The 18,964-nt window shown below is 36.3% G+C and overlaps 2 protein-coding genes across 9 annotated transcripts in view; one reads left to right on the top strand and one right to left on the bottom strand.

The window, feature by feature from the left end:
• The window catches only part of LOC6549208 (nipped-B protein), a 91,428-nt gene extending 76,912 nt beyond the window's left edge, over positions 1-14,516 (bottom strand). The window contains exons 1-8 of one of the 5 annotated variants that reach the window (XM_001973832.3): positions 14,058-14,496; positions 13,825-13,949; positions 13,571-13,742; positions 13,396-13,511; positions 13,185-13,344; positions 12,552-13,125; positions 12,239-12,479; positions 12,013-12,177 (exon numbers count right to left, since the gene is read on the bottom strand). In XM_001973832.3, coding sequence (XP_001973868.3) covers positions 12,013-12,177; positions 12,239-12,479; positions 12,552-13,125; positions 13,185-13,344; positions 13,396-13,511; positions 13,571-13,742; positions 13,825-13,891 — 1,495 coding nt within the window. In that variant the 5' untranslated portion in view covers positions 13,892-13,949; positions 14,058-14,496. Of the gene's footprint in view, positions 1-12,012; positions 12,178-12,238; positions 13,126-13,184; positions 13,345-13,395; positions 13,512-13,570; positions 13,743-13,824; positions 13,963-14,057 lie in introns of all 5 variants that reach the window. The other 4 variants (XM_026982908.1, XM_026982907.1, XM_026982906.1 and 1 more) reach the window with 4 other exon arrangements.
• Positions 14,517-16,936: 2,420 nt separating this feature from the next.
• Positions 16,937-18,681, top strand: LOC6549207 (splicing factor 45). 4 transcript variants are annotated; one of them, XM_001973831.3, is made up of 4 exons: positions 16,937-17,038; positions 17,127-17,399; positions 17,456-18,476; positions 18,534-18,681. In XM_001973831.3, the coding sequence occupies exons 2-4, from the start codon at positions 17,283-17,285 to the stop codon at positions 18,626-18,628; spliced, it is 1,233 nt and encodes a 410-aa protein (XP_001973867.3). In that variant the 5' UTR covers positions 16,937-17,038; positions 17,127-17,282; the 3' UTR covers positions 18,629-18,681. The 4 variants fall into 4 exon arrangements, with proteins under 4 accessions (XP_001973867.3, XP_026838663.1, XP_026838664.1 ...); XM_026982862.1 differs by having other exon boundaries at positions 16,938-17,038; positions 17,254-17,399; XM_026982863.1 differs by having other exon boundaries at positions 16,946-17,038; positions 17,257-17,399.
• Positions 18,682-18,964: the final 283 nt, after the last annotated feature.

The raw sequence follows: 18,964 nt of genomic DNA on the forward strand, positions 1-18,964 counted from the left end.
TTTTAAGCCTTTTCGGCATCGAATCCACTAATTTTTGTGTGAGTTCTGGGGTAATTTTAGCCCATAAGGCAAACAGATGAAGGAGTAACAGTTGAAACGATATATAAATCGGTATATCTATAAATATATTTTATTGATGAGCTGAATTACTTACATAATAATTGCAATAAATAATAGGCAATAAATTTAACCTAAGTGTGTATGGTACATACATAAAGCAAACAGACGAAGGAGAAATAGTGTTAACGTACTTTAAAACTTCATATAAATCAGTATACCTAACTCAAAGCATTATTAAAAAAAAAAATCGCAAAAATTCTAAAGCTACATCACCATTGTGCAGAATGTGCTGCACATGCATCAGGGAAAGAAGCAAATTATGAATAAGGGGGTTTTTCGCAGATTATTTACATACTTTTGGTAAATTTAAATTGCATTGTTTTTTTTTTTTTTAAAGAGCGGTACAGATGACTATAATTTAGCAAATCAATTTAAACAAAAAAATGTATTAAAGATTATTAAGCGAAGTTTTAGTTTTATAGCATTGCTAGTTTTTATTAAATTGCGGTATGGATGACTATTATGAGGCAAATAATTTTTTTTAAATGTTTTATTTTTTTTTTGTGTGTGTTTAAGGTAATTATTAAGCGAAGTTTTAGTTTTATAAGATACATTTTTGAAAAATTTTTATGTATTTATGTATATAAGAAATCGACTAACTTGTTTTTATTTAGTTATAATTTCTATATTTGGGTTGGGGAGGGGTTAGTTAAAACTAGAGTTATGGTTAATAAGGACAAGTGCATTGGACGTGGAATAACGATGCCGCACTGGAGGTAAGTGTGTGGACTTTGGATGAGCACAAGGAGGCCGTACTCTGAAGTAACAAGACATCGTTGAACGTTGGATCCGAACGGACCGTCTTTAACAAGCGAAATACGTGTGGCGCATTTAGATTCTGAAAGTGAGGACCAAAAGTCGATATGTAGCCCCCGGGGCAAGACAGTGAAGTAGACCAGTCCGAAGAAAAAGACCGTAAAGAAGTCACGTCAGTGAATAACAACCACTATGCGATTAGTATGCCACAGGAGAAAGCAACAAGGCACTGCTGCGAAACGGGATTGGGGAGTCCCTGTTTGTGTGCTGTGACAAACGCGGCTATAACAGATGTGCGCCGTCCGCGTGACCTGCAGCGGTTGTTTTCTGGGGAGAGCTCTGGCTCAACCTTACGGACGACATCCCTTTTCCGCTACTTTAGCCACCGGCCAAAAGGTCGAGACGGCGATGAAGTAGACGACGAGGAAAACCAAGTGTCAAAGGTTCGGATACCAAGTAAAGCTGGATTTATTTAAAACCTCGTAATATCTTTGGGCTATTGACCCCAGAAAGGTTAATTGAAAGATTATAGATTTTGGTAAATCTTAAATCGTTGATGGAGTTTAAGGAGTTGTGCACGGTAAGGGAGACGTTATTGGTGGAGATTAATACCTTCAGTTCCAAACATATGGAAGCTTGGAGGTTAGTTTTTTAAACAAGAAGTACTTAATTTCGCCATCGCAAACGAAGTGCAGTTGTTTTTTAATAACGAAGGGTAAGAATAAGGAAAGGGTAAAAAAGTTAATTGTAAGGAATGTCAGGTCTGGATCGAGAGATGCCGACATGCCTCCCGTTCTATGCAATTTATAGTTAGAATTTATAGTCGCACAGTAATGATTCACTACATTACTTTTTTGGCTTATATTTTTTGTATATATTATAAAAAAAAAACCCAAGAGATGACGATCGCACATTAAACAAATATTTTCATATCAACGTAGAGAAATTTATAAGCGAGAGCTCCAATATTCAAGGTATTTCCTCTACAAATAATGGGTACATTTGGTTTGTATTTATAAAGATTAAAGTATTCGACCTTAAATTTGAGCCCTGAACTTAAACAAGCTGAGAAACTCATTAATGATACCATAGTCTTGGACATTGAAGCGAAGCCATCAACAATACCACTAGCTGAGAGTAGGAGTGCAAAGAAGAAATACAGAGCTAGATCGACTCGGGTAGATGAGAGACAACCCACAGACGTTGCCCAACACCGCTCTGGGCCACGAATGCAATGTCAGCCTAACCAGCGGACGTTGCCCAAAAGGGTTCCAAGCGTCGGGCCACTAATGCTAAGTCAGCGCATGTTATTCATCCGCGTTTCCAGCTCAACTTTCTTTCCAGTTCTCGCCTCATCTGATATTTGGTCATCTGTACGAGGCGCTGCATCAGCAGTTCTAGGGTGTAGGAGTAGCTATAGTTTTAAAATATATTGTACTTAGCAGTTAGTTTGATTTTGGAAATAAAACGCGATGGTTGTAACCTCCTAACTAAATCTACTCCGAAATTTGTTAATTGGCGCCCAAACGTGTTCGAAAGACCCTCAACCGTTTTAACCAAAGACAATCTTCGACTTGATACGTTAAAACAGAAAACAAGAGAGAATGCTACAGTCGAGTTCCCCCTCTATCAGATACCCGTTACTCAGCTAGTGGAAGTGCGAACGAGAAATATCTGATTTTCTGAAATATCGGTTGAAATTGGGGAACAAAAAATAATAAAATGAAAAATAACTTAAAAAATTTTAAAAGTGTGTTAAAGTGGGCGTGGCAACATTTGAAAAATGTTCGTCTATGTCTCTGGAATCTGCATGCCTAATCTTTATGTTTTAGCTTTTCTAGTTCCTGAGACGTCTAGTCGCGACGTTCATACGGACGGAGTTTGCTCGGCTATTGATCCTGATCAAGAATATATATACTTTATAAGGTCGGGCACGCTTCCTTCTGCCTGTTACATACTTTTCAACGAATCAACTATTCCCCTTTTTTTCTATACGAGTAAAGGGTATAAACAGTGCGTGTTTAACCTTTTTAATACATATAAACTTTTCTCGTATTACCAAATTCACAAATAATTGGACTTGAATTACTTAAGCAATACGATGTTACTCTTGATCTAAAAACGATAATCCTCTACCATACCATACCAGCTCTACCATACAATAATAAAGACATTGCTACTAACCGGACATAAAACGAGGACCCCATATATTCAAAGACACCCGATGGGTGTCTACGACTTTGTAAACTCAGAAACACAGGCAACTATCGGAAATTATCTCCATATCACAACCCCATTTGGGTTGTACATAAAAAAGGAACTGATAAGCAGGAGAATATCAAAAAGCGTTTTGTAATCGATTTTAGAAAACTTAATTTAAAAACAATCGATGACGAATATCCTATACCAATTCAGTGTTCAATTTCATATTAAGCAAGACACAATTCTTTACCACCATAGATTTTAAGTCCATCGATTTTCACAAGATACTAGTGAAAAACGGTAAAAACGACTGACAGAAAACGGCATTCTCGGTAGAAAATGACAATTACGAATTTTGCAGACTTCCTTTTGGCTTAAAGAACGCACCCAGTATTTTTCAAAAAGCCATCATATCAAACACATAACATACGTCATAGGTACAATGTAGCCAATATAAGGTTTTCACGCGAATAATCGATTTTTTTTTGTAAAAAAGTGTTTAATTATTTGGTTTTATAGTTTCACGTGGCGGCATACGAACATGCCCCAAAATGTTAGATGCAATCGTAACTATAAACAGCCAAACACACTATTTAGAGGGAGCTACCTTTAGAGGCCGAAAAATAGGTATTTTTTGCAGCCCTTTGTAGTGAAATGAAGATAATTCTTTTTAAGTCCATACAAAATGTATTAAGAGTGATAACGTAATAAAAAAAAAAACATTTGTACAAAAGTGAAATTTGTATTTTAACAAATTTTAGAAGGATCTTGTAAGAACCCATATGGTGGCCACAACTTTAGTTAGAAATAAACAAACCAACCTTTTTCTTAGTTGAGACGGTTTTTTGTTCTCGATGAACTAAGATCTTTTTCTAAATTCAAAAATGAACCCTGTCAAACCGGCTCCGAAAGACAAAATTCGGGATTTTCCCCAAAAATTGTTGCCAAAAAGAGTCTAAAATTTTTTATTTTTAAAATCTTTAGTCTATATAAAACGCTGTTTAAAATGAGTGAATCATGAAAAACGGTTCAGTAGTTGTTTAATTATCACTTACACAAATGCGAAAAACATGGTTTCCAGAAAATTGAGTTTAAAGTTTGCGGTCAAGGAAAGACTGGCTCGGCTCCTGGGCTTAGCGAGCTCTATAAGTGTTTTAGTAAAGACTTTGCATACATAGCAAGCCCGATCAGTGTAAGGGTAAGGGGGTGGTAAGGTAAGGTAAGGTTAAGGTAACAGTATAACCTATCTTTATTTCTTTATCTTTTTTTTTTATTTTTATTTTTTATCTTTTTTTTATTATTTTGTATCTTTATTTTTCTTTATCATTGCACCGGGATTTGCACAATACTTCTTCTCTCCATACCAATAACGGACTAACTGGTTCGAACTAAGCACCGATCATGGACAGTGACGCAACTATTTGGAAGGGCTTTCAATATTTAAAACACTTAAGAAACCTTACTACTTACTCTGCAATAGGAGCAGAAACAGAACAACTACGACATACAATATGAGACAAATACTAGACTCGGACTTGCGACATATGCAAACCCTCATAGGAACAGTAAATAATAGGTTGGAAAATATCTCCCTTCCGCTTTTTTGCTCTTTAAAAGTGTTACAGTTATCGGATTTAGTTCAAATATGCGCCGTTTTGTTCGATAATCTGTTTCCATCTAGATGGCAACTTCATAATACCTCCCTCGTAGAAGCCCCCCTCCTTATTTGCGAAGAACTCGGACAGCCACTTTTCACAAGCCTCTTTTGAGTTCAACTTTACACCACCAAGGGCATTCGCCATGGACAGGAACAGGTGGTAATCACTTGGCGCTATGTCCGGGCTATATGGTGGATGCGATAAAACCTCCCATCCGAGCTCCCTTAGCTTCTGACGAGTCATCAACGAAGTGTGTGGTCTGGCGTTGTCCTGGTGGAACACTACACCCTTCCTGTTGGCCAATTCTGGACGCTTCTGGTCGATCGCCTGCTTCAAGCGGTCCAGTTGTTCGCAGTAGATGGTAGAATTAAGCGTCTGGCCATATGGGAGCAGCTCATAGTGGATGATTCCCTTCCAATCCCACCAAACACACAGCAAAACCTTCCTGGCCGTCAATCCCGGCTTGGCCACTGTTTGGGACGATTCACCGGCCTTCGACCACGACCGTTTTCGCTTGATATTGTCGTATGTGATCCATTTTTCGTCGCCAGTCACCATCCGCTTCAAGAATGGGTCGAGTTCGTTCCGTTTCAGCAGCATATCGCAGGCGTTGATTCGGTCCAGAAGGTTTTTTTGCGTCAAATCATGCGGCACCCAAACATCAAGCTTTTTTTGTATCCAGCCTTCTGCAGATGGTTTAAAATGGTTTGGTGACTAACTCCCATCTCCTGGGCGATGTCACGAGATGCCACATGCCGGACTAACTCGATGTATTCCATGATTTTATCGGTATTTGTCGTAACAGGTCTTCCGCCGACTGGCTTATCCATGGTGTCGTTTTCACCGGCTCTGAATCGTCGAAACCATTCCTCCGCGGTTCGAAGTGATAGAGTACCATACCCCAAAACACCATTAATCTCACGGAACGTTTCTCTGGCGGATTTGCCTTTAACGAAGGAAAACTTTAAAATAGCGCGAATTTCGGCGTTAGTGAATTCCATGTTTACACGTCTATAACTGTTGAACGCAATATCCAAACTAATCAAAAAAAAGCGTCGTTTTGTAGGTTATGTCAAGACCTTTCAAATTATGTATGTATTGCCAGATACGAGCTCTGTAGCGCTTTGTACATAGCCGCGAAATTCAAAAGACAAAAGGGCGGAAGGGAGATATTTGCCAAACTAATATTTATCATTGATATTCTAGAAGTATAAATTTGTTAGGCACCGCATTAAAATTTGTAGCGGGTACCCCCGGTTTCGACAACTTCGAGAATATGAAATTTTTTTCAAAGGAGCTAAAGAATCGGAAAACAAACAGATAAATATTAACACAAAGACCCAAGAACAAATAAACGCATTGGGCAAACACAGGAAGGATTTTAATGGAAAATGCAAAAACAAAACAAAGCATTACAAAAATGGATACAAGAAAATGGATTATTAATTCTGAACCATATAAATATGCGACTGCGGTAGCCAGATTATATCGATTGGAAATTGCAGCGCTACCCTCACTACAACATATTGAAGGAAATCGCCCCAAACAACACTGTACTACCCGCCCGAGCCACCTTGAGCCCTTGACGGTCATGGACGACGGCGTTATCATCATCAATGATTAAACGGCTACAATCTACGGGCAACTGGTAACAGGTTACAATACGTTACATTCGACGAGGAAATAAAGGCGAACGATCCGATATTTCGGAACTTAAAGAACACCGTCAACATCTCCAGCGCCAGCTACATCAACGCTCCTTAACATAACTGACCACGAGGAAATATTGAGCTTGCTGTACTTGCAAAAGCCAACTATGGAAAACTTCCGCTATCTTAGCAAATTGGAAGAGGGGCTTGAAAAACGACCTATTATATCTAGAATGACTCAATTTGGCAATCTGAACGAATCAAGCTGGATCAGAATTTGTAGGGTATAGGGCTAGCTATCATTTATGATTTATTGTACCTATAAGTAAGTCGAAACACTTCCTTTTACCTGTTACATACTCTCGACTAATATAGTATTTATATATAGTATAGTATTCTCTTTGACACTAAAAGTAACTGGTAAGCGTTGTGTTGTGTTGTGATGCGTGTGTATTCTAAGGAAAATTTGAACACAAATAAAATGAAGTACAAAAAAAGTATATCGCGACTATGTCAGCTGCACACTGCGGCATTTTACTTACTCACGTGGGTCTATCTGCGAGTGCAATGGGTGCTTATGTCGAAATGAGACGTGACAAAAACAAATCATATACAAAAAGTTCGCTTATATCAAAGGAAAGGCATCCATCAAAGAGCTGCTTGGTGGATGGTGTGCCGTACCTTAGTAGGCACACGCCAAAAGTGACAAATACCGGGCCAATAGTGAAACGGAAATTTCCTTTTCTTTCAAATAAAAATTCCTCAACGGACATCACCTCGTCACGTCACACACACGAAATAAAAAAAATAAATCAAGTAAATTAAACAAATTATTGTGAAAATAAATAAATTCAGTATATCAAATCAGTATAACATTTTATAAATAAATAAATTGAACAAATGAAATAAACTAAGTAAAATTTGTTAATAATAAATTAAGTAAAATAAATAAAAAAAGAAAAAACAATAAGATACTAAAGTTGCATTCTTCTCTTATCCCGACAGAACTCTCATATTGTAAGGGTACAAATTGCAACAACGTCGACACATAAAGAACATACCAGGGTAAGTGAAATATTTCATTTAATCTTCCTGCCACACATTACAAATTAAAAACACAAAAAGAAACATAAAAATACAATAAAATCTTATACCAAATAAACCGAAGCTACCGTCTCACATTCGTTTAGAATAATAAGGCATTTTTTCGCCTAACAATTAATTTTAGACACAACAAGGTCAGACTACCTATGCGAACACCCGCACACAGGCTATACTCGCCATTTGATTCCTTTCAAAGTTGGGTCACTGGCCGATTTAAGCAGCTCCCTACAATCATACTTGCGACCCGTAATGATTAACAGTGTCAACATTTCAGAAGCGTATTTGCAACTTTTCCATTCCATTTGCTTAGCGAGCTTTGTTTCATACAAAATTCGAATAACACAGCGATTGGTGGTGGATGTGACTGACGCAGAAGAAATTTGTGAAATAATCGAGAAAGAACATTCACCTCCAACTTCTAGAAAGGTATTACTTCCCAGTATGATTTCCAGAACGATTCGTTTGCAAAGTGCGCCATGCCAGTGTTGCAAGCTCTACAAATATGAGAGACACCCTAATAAGCCAAACTTACAACCTACGCATAGACATCTTCACATTTGGAAAAAACTCTACTTGAGTTGCATAGACAAATTCCGCAAGTTTGCCAAACTTTTCAACTTGCACTCAAAAACGAAGTAAATGGCCAAGTCGAGAGACTCCATTACACATTCTTAGAAATTTATCGTTGCCTTAAAAGTGAGCACCCCACCTTCAAACTCATCGAACTGGTTCCGATAACAGTGGACCGCTATAACACTTAATTTTTTCGACCGCTCGTCGAGAATAAACTAATAGGGTTTGACGGATTTCCGACGACAAACTTTAGAGGGCATAAGGGGTCTCATTCAAGTTAAAACAAACTCGGCACGAAATAAAACTAGGAGCGAGCACAAATCTTATGACTTAGGGGATGAAATTTTTGTTGCTTATTAGCAATAAAATTAGCAAATAAAAACAAAGCAGAAACCAGATACGAAAAGATGCAGCAGGATAATAATGTAACAATTAAAACCAGATCAGGGAACACAAATTTGATCTGAGGAATTCAGACATGGCTTTTCGTTAAAGAAAAAATAAAATAATAATAAAAACAAGTTCATTGCACAATCCTACATAGTGGCAGGTTAATGAAATCTTTCACCTATTCAATAAAATCTTTCAAGACAAAAAACATATAAAATACTTATATTAAGATTATATTAAATATAAACAAAAAAAAAAAAACAAAAAAAAGGGCCAAGGCCATAAAAGTATAAGGAAAAGTAACAAAAAAAACAAAATGTAAAATGTACCATTCACAAACAATAGACACAACCGTGCACATATATTAGACTAAGAACAAACCAAACGATTAAATCTCTACAAATTGTCCTTTTGTATACACTATTTCTGTATGCATCACTCCAGCCCACGTAATCACGCCTGTAATACCTTTGCAACACGGCGATGTATGGCGCACCTCGTTGACCTTGCAAAGATGAATAGACTGGCTGAGGAAAGTGAGACTTATGCGATTTTGGGAGACTGCCTCCCCATTCGCAATACTACTGTTTGCCGGGAGGAGGAGCTACAGAAACTGCAGGAGACTAGTTGCATTCCCCGGTTACTGATAGGCGGTCAGGCCGGCTGCTCATATCAAAGAAATAACCAGCGAATGGTTAAGCAAATCGATAATGGAATGCTTTACCTGACCAACTTCAACGGAACGCTGACGACAATTTCGAGAAACGATCACTTGGTCGGTCACTTTCATCGTACAATTTGACAACAGGACGATAATAGTCGACGGCCATCATCTCATCTCATGGCAATACTGGACGTACTAAGCCACACAACACCCAGCATGGGAAACCTGGAGAAGATGTCCAACATGGACGGATAACTGCAAGCCTCATTCCTCACCGAGGCAGTACTCGCTATCCTTATATTCTCGCTCCTTTATTTCCTATGAAGGAAACTGACGAATCTAGTTTACCCTTTTACTCTACGAGTATAAAAATACTAAGCCCAGCCTATGTAGCATGTAAGAAAATAAAACTACCCAGCACAACATCATTCTGAATTGTGCGGAAAACAGCATAGCCGTCTGCGGTTATTAAATAATATAGATTGGGAATCGCAGCGCTACCCTCACCAAAACATATTGTAGGAAATCGCCCCAACAACCTGTGCGCAACAGCCGAAACGAGAAACGCTGGAAAACGAGAATACAGTTAGTACCTAAAAAGGGTTACAATATAGAATGTTATAGTCGAGTTCTCCGACTAACAGATAACCATTAATCAGCTAGTGGAATTGTGAACGAGAAATATCAACATTTTCTGGAACATCGAAAAAAAATTGAAAAAAAAATTTAGATAATTTGAAAAAGAGTTGGGCGTGACAGTTTTGGTTGGTTTGCGGATAAAGTGGGAAATATTTTTAGTATAACATTTAACACATTTTTCCAAAATGTGCGCGTGACTGCAGAGTTGGCGTGCTAACCATCTGATTAAAAATTGTGCAGCGTAGAAGTCACCGGAAGCTGCCTTTATTAGCGGGGGCGGTTATTCCATTTAGATGCAAGCATAAGCTTATTTTTGGAATCCCAATTGAATTTATTATTATGAGAGAATATAGGAATACGATGACTGAGACAACTAATAAGGGAAAGGCTTTCAAAAAGTCAAATCATATTATGGAATAATGGCACTTTAGAGGAAGAGATCTTGTTGCTAGATGCTTAATTTATAATACCAATGATTGGCTTTTGAACAGTTTTCCATTTTTTAAGAATATTTCGATTTATTTATCTTTTTTTCTTTATTTCTTTTTTTTTATAAATCTAAGGACTGATCAAAACATTAATAAAAAGCCTTGTTAGAGACCGAGAAAGAATAGAATCTACAACCATATCAGCTCCTGGGGAGAATGATAAATAAGGTGCGTAGTTAAAATTGCGGTTATGGACATTGATTAAGTGGATTAAAAAAGTTAGCAAGTTCGAAATACCATCCAAGTGGGCGTGACAGTTTTGGGCGGTTTGTGGGCGCGCCAAAAAGTTTTTTTGGCAATTCGATACAAATTTTTAAGACCAATACAAAAATATCTACACAATTTTCATAATTATAGGCGTGGCAGTTTTGCGTGGTTTGTAGGCGGAACAACATAAATTAATAAACGTGGGCTGTGACTATCTCTCTAATCTTCATGCCTTATCTCAACCTTCTAGCTTTTATAGTTCCTGAGACCTCGACAGACGGACATGGTCAGTTCGACTCGTCTATTGATCCTGATGAAGAATATATGTACATACCTTATATGGTAGGAAACGCTTTCTTCTGCCTGTTGACTGGACTGATACTAATCCCCGTAACAATAAAACCTAGATAAAAACTGCAATAGCTTCGCATATCTCCCCATGATTTGTTTGTGCTGGCTCTAAGCTGGCTCTCTCGAATTTGTGTTCAAAAGCCAGAGAGAGCGCTCTAGAGCCAGCAGCTTTCTTGCACGCATACACCGACAGTCGATCACTGTATGGATGCACACTTATGCTCATGTATTGTAAATTTGACAAATATGCCCTTAAAGTTTTTGGACTTTCAATCTATATTATTTTTGATCGATTGCCACCATGTAATAAAAATACCTAAGGAACATTAAATATCACATGAATAGTATATATTGTCTTGATGGTTTGATCCAAACTACTGAAGCTACATTTGGATTCGTCAAAGATATATGTATTTAAGGACCACGCAGATCACTTTTATTTTTTAATTTGTAGAGTTAACCAAGATCCCCTTGAAAATATATTTGCGTGCGTTCGAGCAAAAGGTGGTAACTGTAGAAATCCTCCAGTTAACGAATTTAATACAATAATTGCCAAACACAATTCTAAATTTTTACAAAAGTCGAATTACGAATCAGATGATGATGTTATGCTGAGTTCGATAGAGTTCGATTCAATTATGTATATATCAGCCTTGCCATAAAAAAAAAGGAAAATAACAAGCAAGAATATTTCATTTTAAGAAATTTTACAAGGCAATGAGAGGTACTTTGACCAAAATATGGATGAATTTTGTACCATGGTGTACCAATTGAATTAAATTGGAATAGATATATAGTGACATATTCACATATCTAGTACTGTACGAATATATACGAATATGCTGAGTAGGCGATCCCACGCAATACACATTAAATAAAAATAACCACAGCCGGAGTGAGCGATGTAATTACAAAATAATTTAATTTGCAACTTACTTTCGTGGCGCTCATATAGGCAGTCACAAGAACATGGCTACATCGACTCGAATAGTAATCCTGTTCAGGAAAATATATACATACGGAAACTCTCCTTTAACTTTTTAACCCTTTTACATTACGAGTAGCGGGTACGTACAAAAGGTAAAAATAATTTAATGATTAATTTGCATATATTGAACAACTTAAAAGGTCAATAAAATCTGAATGATTCATAATTACAGTCTTACAGTTTAATAAACATTTTCCAGTTTTAACACAGAAATTTTACATACCTGAGTCGAAGTTAGGAGATTCACTATCGTCTAATATTTCAATAATATGATCCATGTTTCGAATAAATTGTTGATATGTTTGCGATCGAGTGACTTCTTCCTTCACACACTTTGTGTTCGAATGAGGTGTTATTCTTTCGACGCGACGCATTTTTGGCTTTGAAACTACATTATACAATTTTGATAATTTCGTATTTATAGATATTATTTAAGAATTATTACTTACATATTTGTTCTGGTGGGATGTCACCAATTGATATGGCAAGTTTTCTTTTCGCAGAGAATCGTTTTTCATCGGCTTTTATAGTAGAAAATGTATCAATAGGGATTTTGACTGTATTATTTGTAGTGGAAGCACACCTCAATGATACACATTCTTCCGCAGTCATAGGCAGACTACTCAAGTTTTCATGTTGCTGCTGACACGTTTCTTGTAGTAACCCCATACTTCTAGCCAATTCTGGTGACTTTTGTACAAACTTTTTAATACTCTGTTGCATAAGGCGAGAATCCTCAATACTAAGGCGATTTATACATACCCGGACCTGGGACTTGCCACTTGAGGATGTAGATGTCGATGTAGTTGTTGATACATTTGGGTTTGTTTGGTACGTTGAACTTTTATTAATCATGTGTAAGTTGGTACTTTCTAACAAATGTTGCGGATTTAAAATGCTGACGTCATGAGTTTGCGTTTTTTTTTTTAAATATTCAATTGAAGAGTTGTGTGTTTGAGTGGTTTCTGTTTCAGTGAAAGGCGGACTTTGTACATATAACACGTTTGGAATATTTACAGAATTTAAATTAAAATTTGACGGGTCTAAGACATGGGGAAAAGTAGGATAAATATTTTGACTTTTACCAACATTTGCTGATACTTGATTGAAATCATGTTTTAAATTAAAATTGGTTTCTTGTTGATGAATACAAAATTGTTCTTGTATTGATTGCATCGTACTTCTTTCTGGTGTATTAGACTTTTTTTTTGGAGTATTTGGTGTAAGTATCTTAGTCACATTTAAATCTGAGTTTTGAATTTCGTCATCAATTTTATTTTTCTCTGTTGGAAAATTTATTTGTGAAAATTCTTCTAAGATTTCTTTTGAGGTCATACTAAAATAGAAAAATGCATTAAACATTAAACTTGTATTATAACAAAGTATAGACCCCACCTATTAAGATGATTGATACATGCTTGAGAGCTTTGCAAACGATCTTCATTTGAAATCGACAAATTTGTTGGTGATTTATAACATTCCGGTATTGAATAGGAATCAATTTGCATTTTCTTTGCTTCGAATCGGAGATTAGCAGGATGTTGATTCGGAGAGCCTGTGGATAAAATTTATGTAATACACAAATGATTGTTTTATTAAAACATACCTATTTTTATGGAAGTGTTAAAAACCGCAGGTCGAAAATGATATATTCCCTGTAGAAGCTCGGGATAAGTACTACAGTTAGTTGTTGCTTCTTCAACTGGGCAATTTATTAACTCTCTAAAATACATGTTTTTTTTTTAATAAAGCGAAATATACAACCAATTAAACAAACTAACATATTATCAGAGTTTGTTCTTTCAATGGCAGTTACCAATTGTCGAACTAGATTTTCATTCCGCATAGAAAGTAAATTGTTTGCTTCGTTAGCTACCAAAGCGTGGAACAATAAAGATTTATTTAAGGACGCTGCACTCTGCAAAGAATCCGCCACTGGTAGCTCGCTTAGCACTTGGATTTAAATGAGGAAAATAAATATAAATTTTTAATCATTTACATACGTGTTATAATATTTTTCACAGAAATTACTTACAATCAGAAGTGCTGGTTAAACCAGCTAATGTTGTTACAGGTACGGTTGGGTTGTCACGGTCCCCCATTTTAAATGAAAGTATAAACCGACAGAATGTATTTTTTTCCGAACTCCGATTCTAAGGACTATAAAAAATATCTTTTATAGAACATAAACATGTTAAACAATGTTTACATGAACATATAGAATAGCGGTTTTATGAGACACTGTATATACTAGATTTAGTAGCTCACTTTTGTAGTAAAAATATATCCGTTTTTTTTAATTTATAATTACCATGGTACATGGTAAGGTACATTACCATGTACCATTAACCTATTACAAGCAAATATAATTTACGAATTGGAATAATAAAATGAAATTACTCCAGTGCTTCTTTGCTTTACAATTAAATAGCACGTTATGCATTTACTTTAATAGTTTTAATATAATAGGTTTGAGAAATAGCGAGTTCGAAGAATATGGCCGACCTGCAAGATAGTGTGGCCGCGCTGAATTAAAAAAAAATTTCCTATTCAGACCATAACGTTAACAATACATATTTAGTTTAAGTGCCTTATCACACTATGTTATGATCAACGTTGTTTTCAAAGAAGGCCAAACAACAGTAGAAATATCATAGGCTTGAAAGATACACATAAAAGCGAAATAATTGCATATTAGGGAAGTATCGAGTTGAAGCTACTTCTGCCGTCCCGATTACAACAGTAATTATTAATTGTGTAAACATGGCTTAATTTCTAAAATTCAGTTTTTCATTATGGAAAATGATATGGAAATCCCGCCTACACGAGAAAAAGTATTGTGCAATACAGGAAAAGCTCAAAAAACGACTATCAGAATTAAATGAAATTAATTAGGAATTAAATTACTTTATAAATATATGTCGTTAGAGTATTCATCTTGCGATGTGGAAAATATATTTGATCTTAGTGATTCTTAGAAATCAACAATTCAATTTTGCAATAAACGGGTTGCATATGAAGTTTTTTAACTATTTAGTATATTTATTAGTACAAACTATTAGTATACAAGTAAAAAAAATATGCAAACTTATGTAAATGACTAATTAATCAAATTCGTTTCTTAGATCAAAATTGATTTCGGACCGAAAATCGTCTTCTAGCACAACATGCACACTTTTTTGCTTACTGTTTTCACTCACACAAGCAAGTGAATTCTATTTTTAGATTCTTATGCTCCCAATTTTACGCAAGCAGAGAGAGCAATTATTACCGCCACCAAAAAAGTTTCTGCATAGTGCAAAACCAATGTATGGACGCTATGCATCTTATTATTCCATGTCTTTGCTTTAACACGATACTAAAAGGGCTTCTATTTATCTTACAATGTTGGCTTTTCTGCAATGAATCAGGCACTCACTTAATTTGATTGCGTTGAAGTGTAAGAAAAGAGACAGCCATGTTTTGTTATTATTCGTAATATTACAACAAATTGGCGTATTGGAAAATATAATTGCCTTTCTTATATGAAAGAAGTCTCACAAAACTGTCACGGTTTTAATATTCTATGATTTTGGCATTTTTGCCAGTTTTTTCTAATGACCAAAAATATCATATCATATCGTGAACTACAAAAGCTGTTAAGATTAACAATGCAGCTTCAAGTTACAAAGACGCAGCGCGAGTTTGTTTCCAAATGTTGCCACGCCCACTCTAACGCTCACAAACCGCACAAAACTATCACGGCCACATTTAATTTTTTTCATATTTTTCTTGTAAATTTCTATAGATTTGCCAAAAACTTTTTTGCCACACCCACTCCAACGCCCAAAACTGTCACGGCCACACTTTTGAAAAATGTGACATATTTTCTCTTTTTTAATATTATATTTTCAGATGCAATGATCCGAACCCCAACTGAAAAACCCGAAAAATGTTCTACTGCATTACTCCATATGCTGAAAGGGCCACCTGGTACGATATTCAAAAATGAATTCCAAGGCAATCCGACAGCATTTAATCAGAAATATCGCCAAATAACCGACTGCTTCGTCTAAACAGCCGACGCTCTAACCAACTATCTCGAGCATAATTTTTTCTAAAAATTAATGGTGGTAAAATGCTGATGGTGTTTTTAAGAAATTGATCTTAAGTTCTCGAACTTAAATCAAAAAAAAAGGTTTGACAGCGCAACTGTTAGAAGCTTTTACGATTATCAAGCCAAGCCAGCCAATTTATTGGCTTGACATCCTATAATTTGAGTGCGTAAAACACATCAATCAGAACTGAGTTAACCTTTTTCAATATGCACTTCTAAGGAAACCCATTAGTTTTTTCGAACTAATAAGCTCGGTGATGAGCTCTGCAAATGTTTAGCGTTCAGGTAATACCTGGTGGTATTTATTTCGGCTGCACAATGCGTAAGGGTCTGTTTAACTGGGATTTACATTTTTCATGTCTTCGATTGGAGCAAAACGAAGTTTTTAATCGGTGCCTTTAATATCGTGACTGTTTAGTAGCGATTAAAGCTGTCTTCTGATATATACTCCATGTTATTAGTAAATGGATTGACATCCAAAATTCGCAATACATTTTAGAAAATTATTGTGAACATTTTTTGTAAAAATATTGTGAAAACTTTTTAAAATAATTGTCTATATGATAAAATATTTATCATCAGAAAAATCTAAATATTGAGTATTGATATTTTTAAAATAATTATGTTATTGTTTCCCACTCCGTCAATAGCGCGTTTGGGTTAGAGCTTAAGATTTATTTTTATTGTACTTATAAAAATAAATTAATTACAACTATCTTATCTTGAACATAGTTTTTTAAATTTCCAGAAATTTTATAGAAACCATCGCTTTAGACTGTTTTAATTTTTATTCTCGGTTTAAGTATCTAATGAAACAAATTTTTAACATGTATTTTAATTTAATCTTAAGCTAAACATTTTGCGGGTAATGCTATTTTGAATGTTCGCACTTACTTTTAGTAGGCATATTGATGCTTATTTTTCCAATTGTGATAAGAGGTTGGATGTACTGCCGCTTCCTTTTCCTTCCGTTTCCCTTAAGTCTCCTATCACTTTCATTAGTGGGACCAATAGGAAATTACAAAAACGCTTTAATCGATATATCGTGAAAAAATATCACGATATTTATTTAGTTTTTTCCAAAAATATCGTTATATTGATATACTTTTCACATCCCTAGTACTAACATAAAACACACAACTGTAATTTTCAGGTATATTGAAATATTTTTAAATACATTTGCAAAATGGCACATTTGCTTAAGTGAACAGTGTATTTGTTTTTTTTGTATTTTGTTGTAGATTATCTGTTTTTGCCTGAAAAGACAACACACAAAAAGACAGACACAGTTGATAGTCATGAAATTTATCGGCCTTTGAAAATAAATTAAAAACATTACTGAAGCTTGTTGTCATCATTGTTTTAAAGTAGAGCTACCGTTGCTGATACTTTTGTAAATGGATCTGTATGACGGCATTGATACGAGGGCGCGTTCAAGCCAGATCGATGGATGGTCTTCGGGAATAAAAATGTTGCAGACCCAACTGGCAGTAAAAATGGCTGTAAAAAAACCAGTGAGTAATAGCATCGGTTGATATAAATCATACTTTTATGAATACACTCTATTCAGCTCATGACGCCAGTAGTCAATCTAAGAGCCAAACGCCTCGCAGATCCAGAAGTTACATGTTTAGCTCCAATGACTACGGTTGTATCCAAGACTTTATTAACTGGCAAAGCTCTTCCGCCCATACTGGAAAGAGTAAACAATGGCGACTGGGACGTTACTGATGAATACGACCCGCAATGGCCAAATGAATACGAAAAACTCAAGGAGAAAACTAATGGCAGTGACAAAACTCGGTCTTTTGTTGGTGTCGGCGCAGATGGATGTGATCGAGAAGATAGAGATAATGACAAGGAAAAAGATAGGAAACGTGGACGTGTCGGTCGTCGAGAAGTTCACAGAGACGATGTCTTAGCTCCTAATTTGAAATTCAGCGGGTTTGGACAGCGCCAAAATGATGATGACATATACTTGCCATCCGCGGGATCTGTAGCTAAGCAGGGAGGAGCCACAATCGCTCCCCCTCCGTCCCTCCAAGAAATATCAATTGATAGTGGCTGCGAAGTCTCTAATACAATGCCGTATTCTGCCAGTTCGGTAGCCGCCAAAATTATGGCTAAATATGGCTTTAAGGATGGTCAAGGCCTCGGAAAATCGGAGCAAGGTATGGCCATAGCCCTTCAAGTAGAGAAAACCTCGAAACGTGGTGGACGGATCATACACGAAAAAGACTCTTTTTTGCCACCTCTGGCATTGTCGCCACCTTCGATGGGCTTTCAAATAGGACCAAGTCCCAGTCATAAGGCCATGCTTCTTCCCCAGGTGGCAGGCAAGGCGGCTGAGAGTGGCGAGACCGGAACCAGCATCACGGAGATTATGAAATCACCAAGCAAGGTTGTTCTTCTACGTAATATGGTAGGACCTGGGGACGTTGACGAAGAATTGGAACCCGAGGTAAAAGACGAATGCAACACAAAGTACGGCGAAGTAAACAGCGTCATTATTCACGAATCGTTCGGAACTGTGCCAGAAGATGCGGTTAAAATATTCGTGGAGTTTAGACGTATCGAAAGTGCCATTAAAGGTTGTTATACATATATGCTTTGTATGGTAAATAATTAGCTTATATTTTACTTTGCAGCTGTAGTGGACCTGAACGGGCGCTTTTTTGGAGGACGTCAAGTACGAGCGGGGTTTTACAACTATGATAAATTTAAACGTTTTCAATTGTATTAGCACTTATATTCGTACAATTAAGAAGCGGCGTTCTGACTGTGTAACAGAAATCAGATTGCAATCCTGTTTTACTGTAGCGCTTGAACAATTTGAACTCAATAATTTTCAAATAACGATATGAAGATTAGTTACTGGATCATTTTTTCTAAGAGCGAGTAAACGGTGTTATAAGCCATGGATACTGCATCATTGCGTTAAAGGGTGTCCAGACATGATCAGTCATCTGAGGATATAGAGAAAGAATCTTGCTAGTAATCAGCTTTTAGGACGTCTAGTATTTCGGCATTTTCTAAATGACATTTAATGAGATTTCCAGATTAGTCTTATCGTCCGAAA

Source organism: Drosophila erecta, unplaced genomic scaffold, assembly GCF_003286155.1.
Source record: "Drosophila erecta strain 14021-0224.00,06,07 unplaced genomic scaffold, DereRS2 tig00000246-arrow-arrow-pilon, whole genome shotgun sequence".
NCBI lineage: Eukaryota > Metazoa > Arthropoda > Insecta > Diptera > Drosophilidae > Drosophila > Drosophila erecta.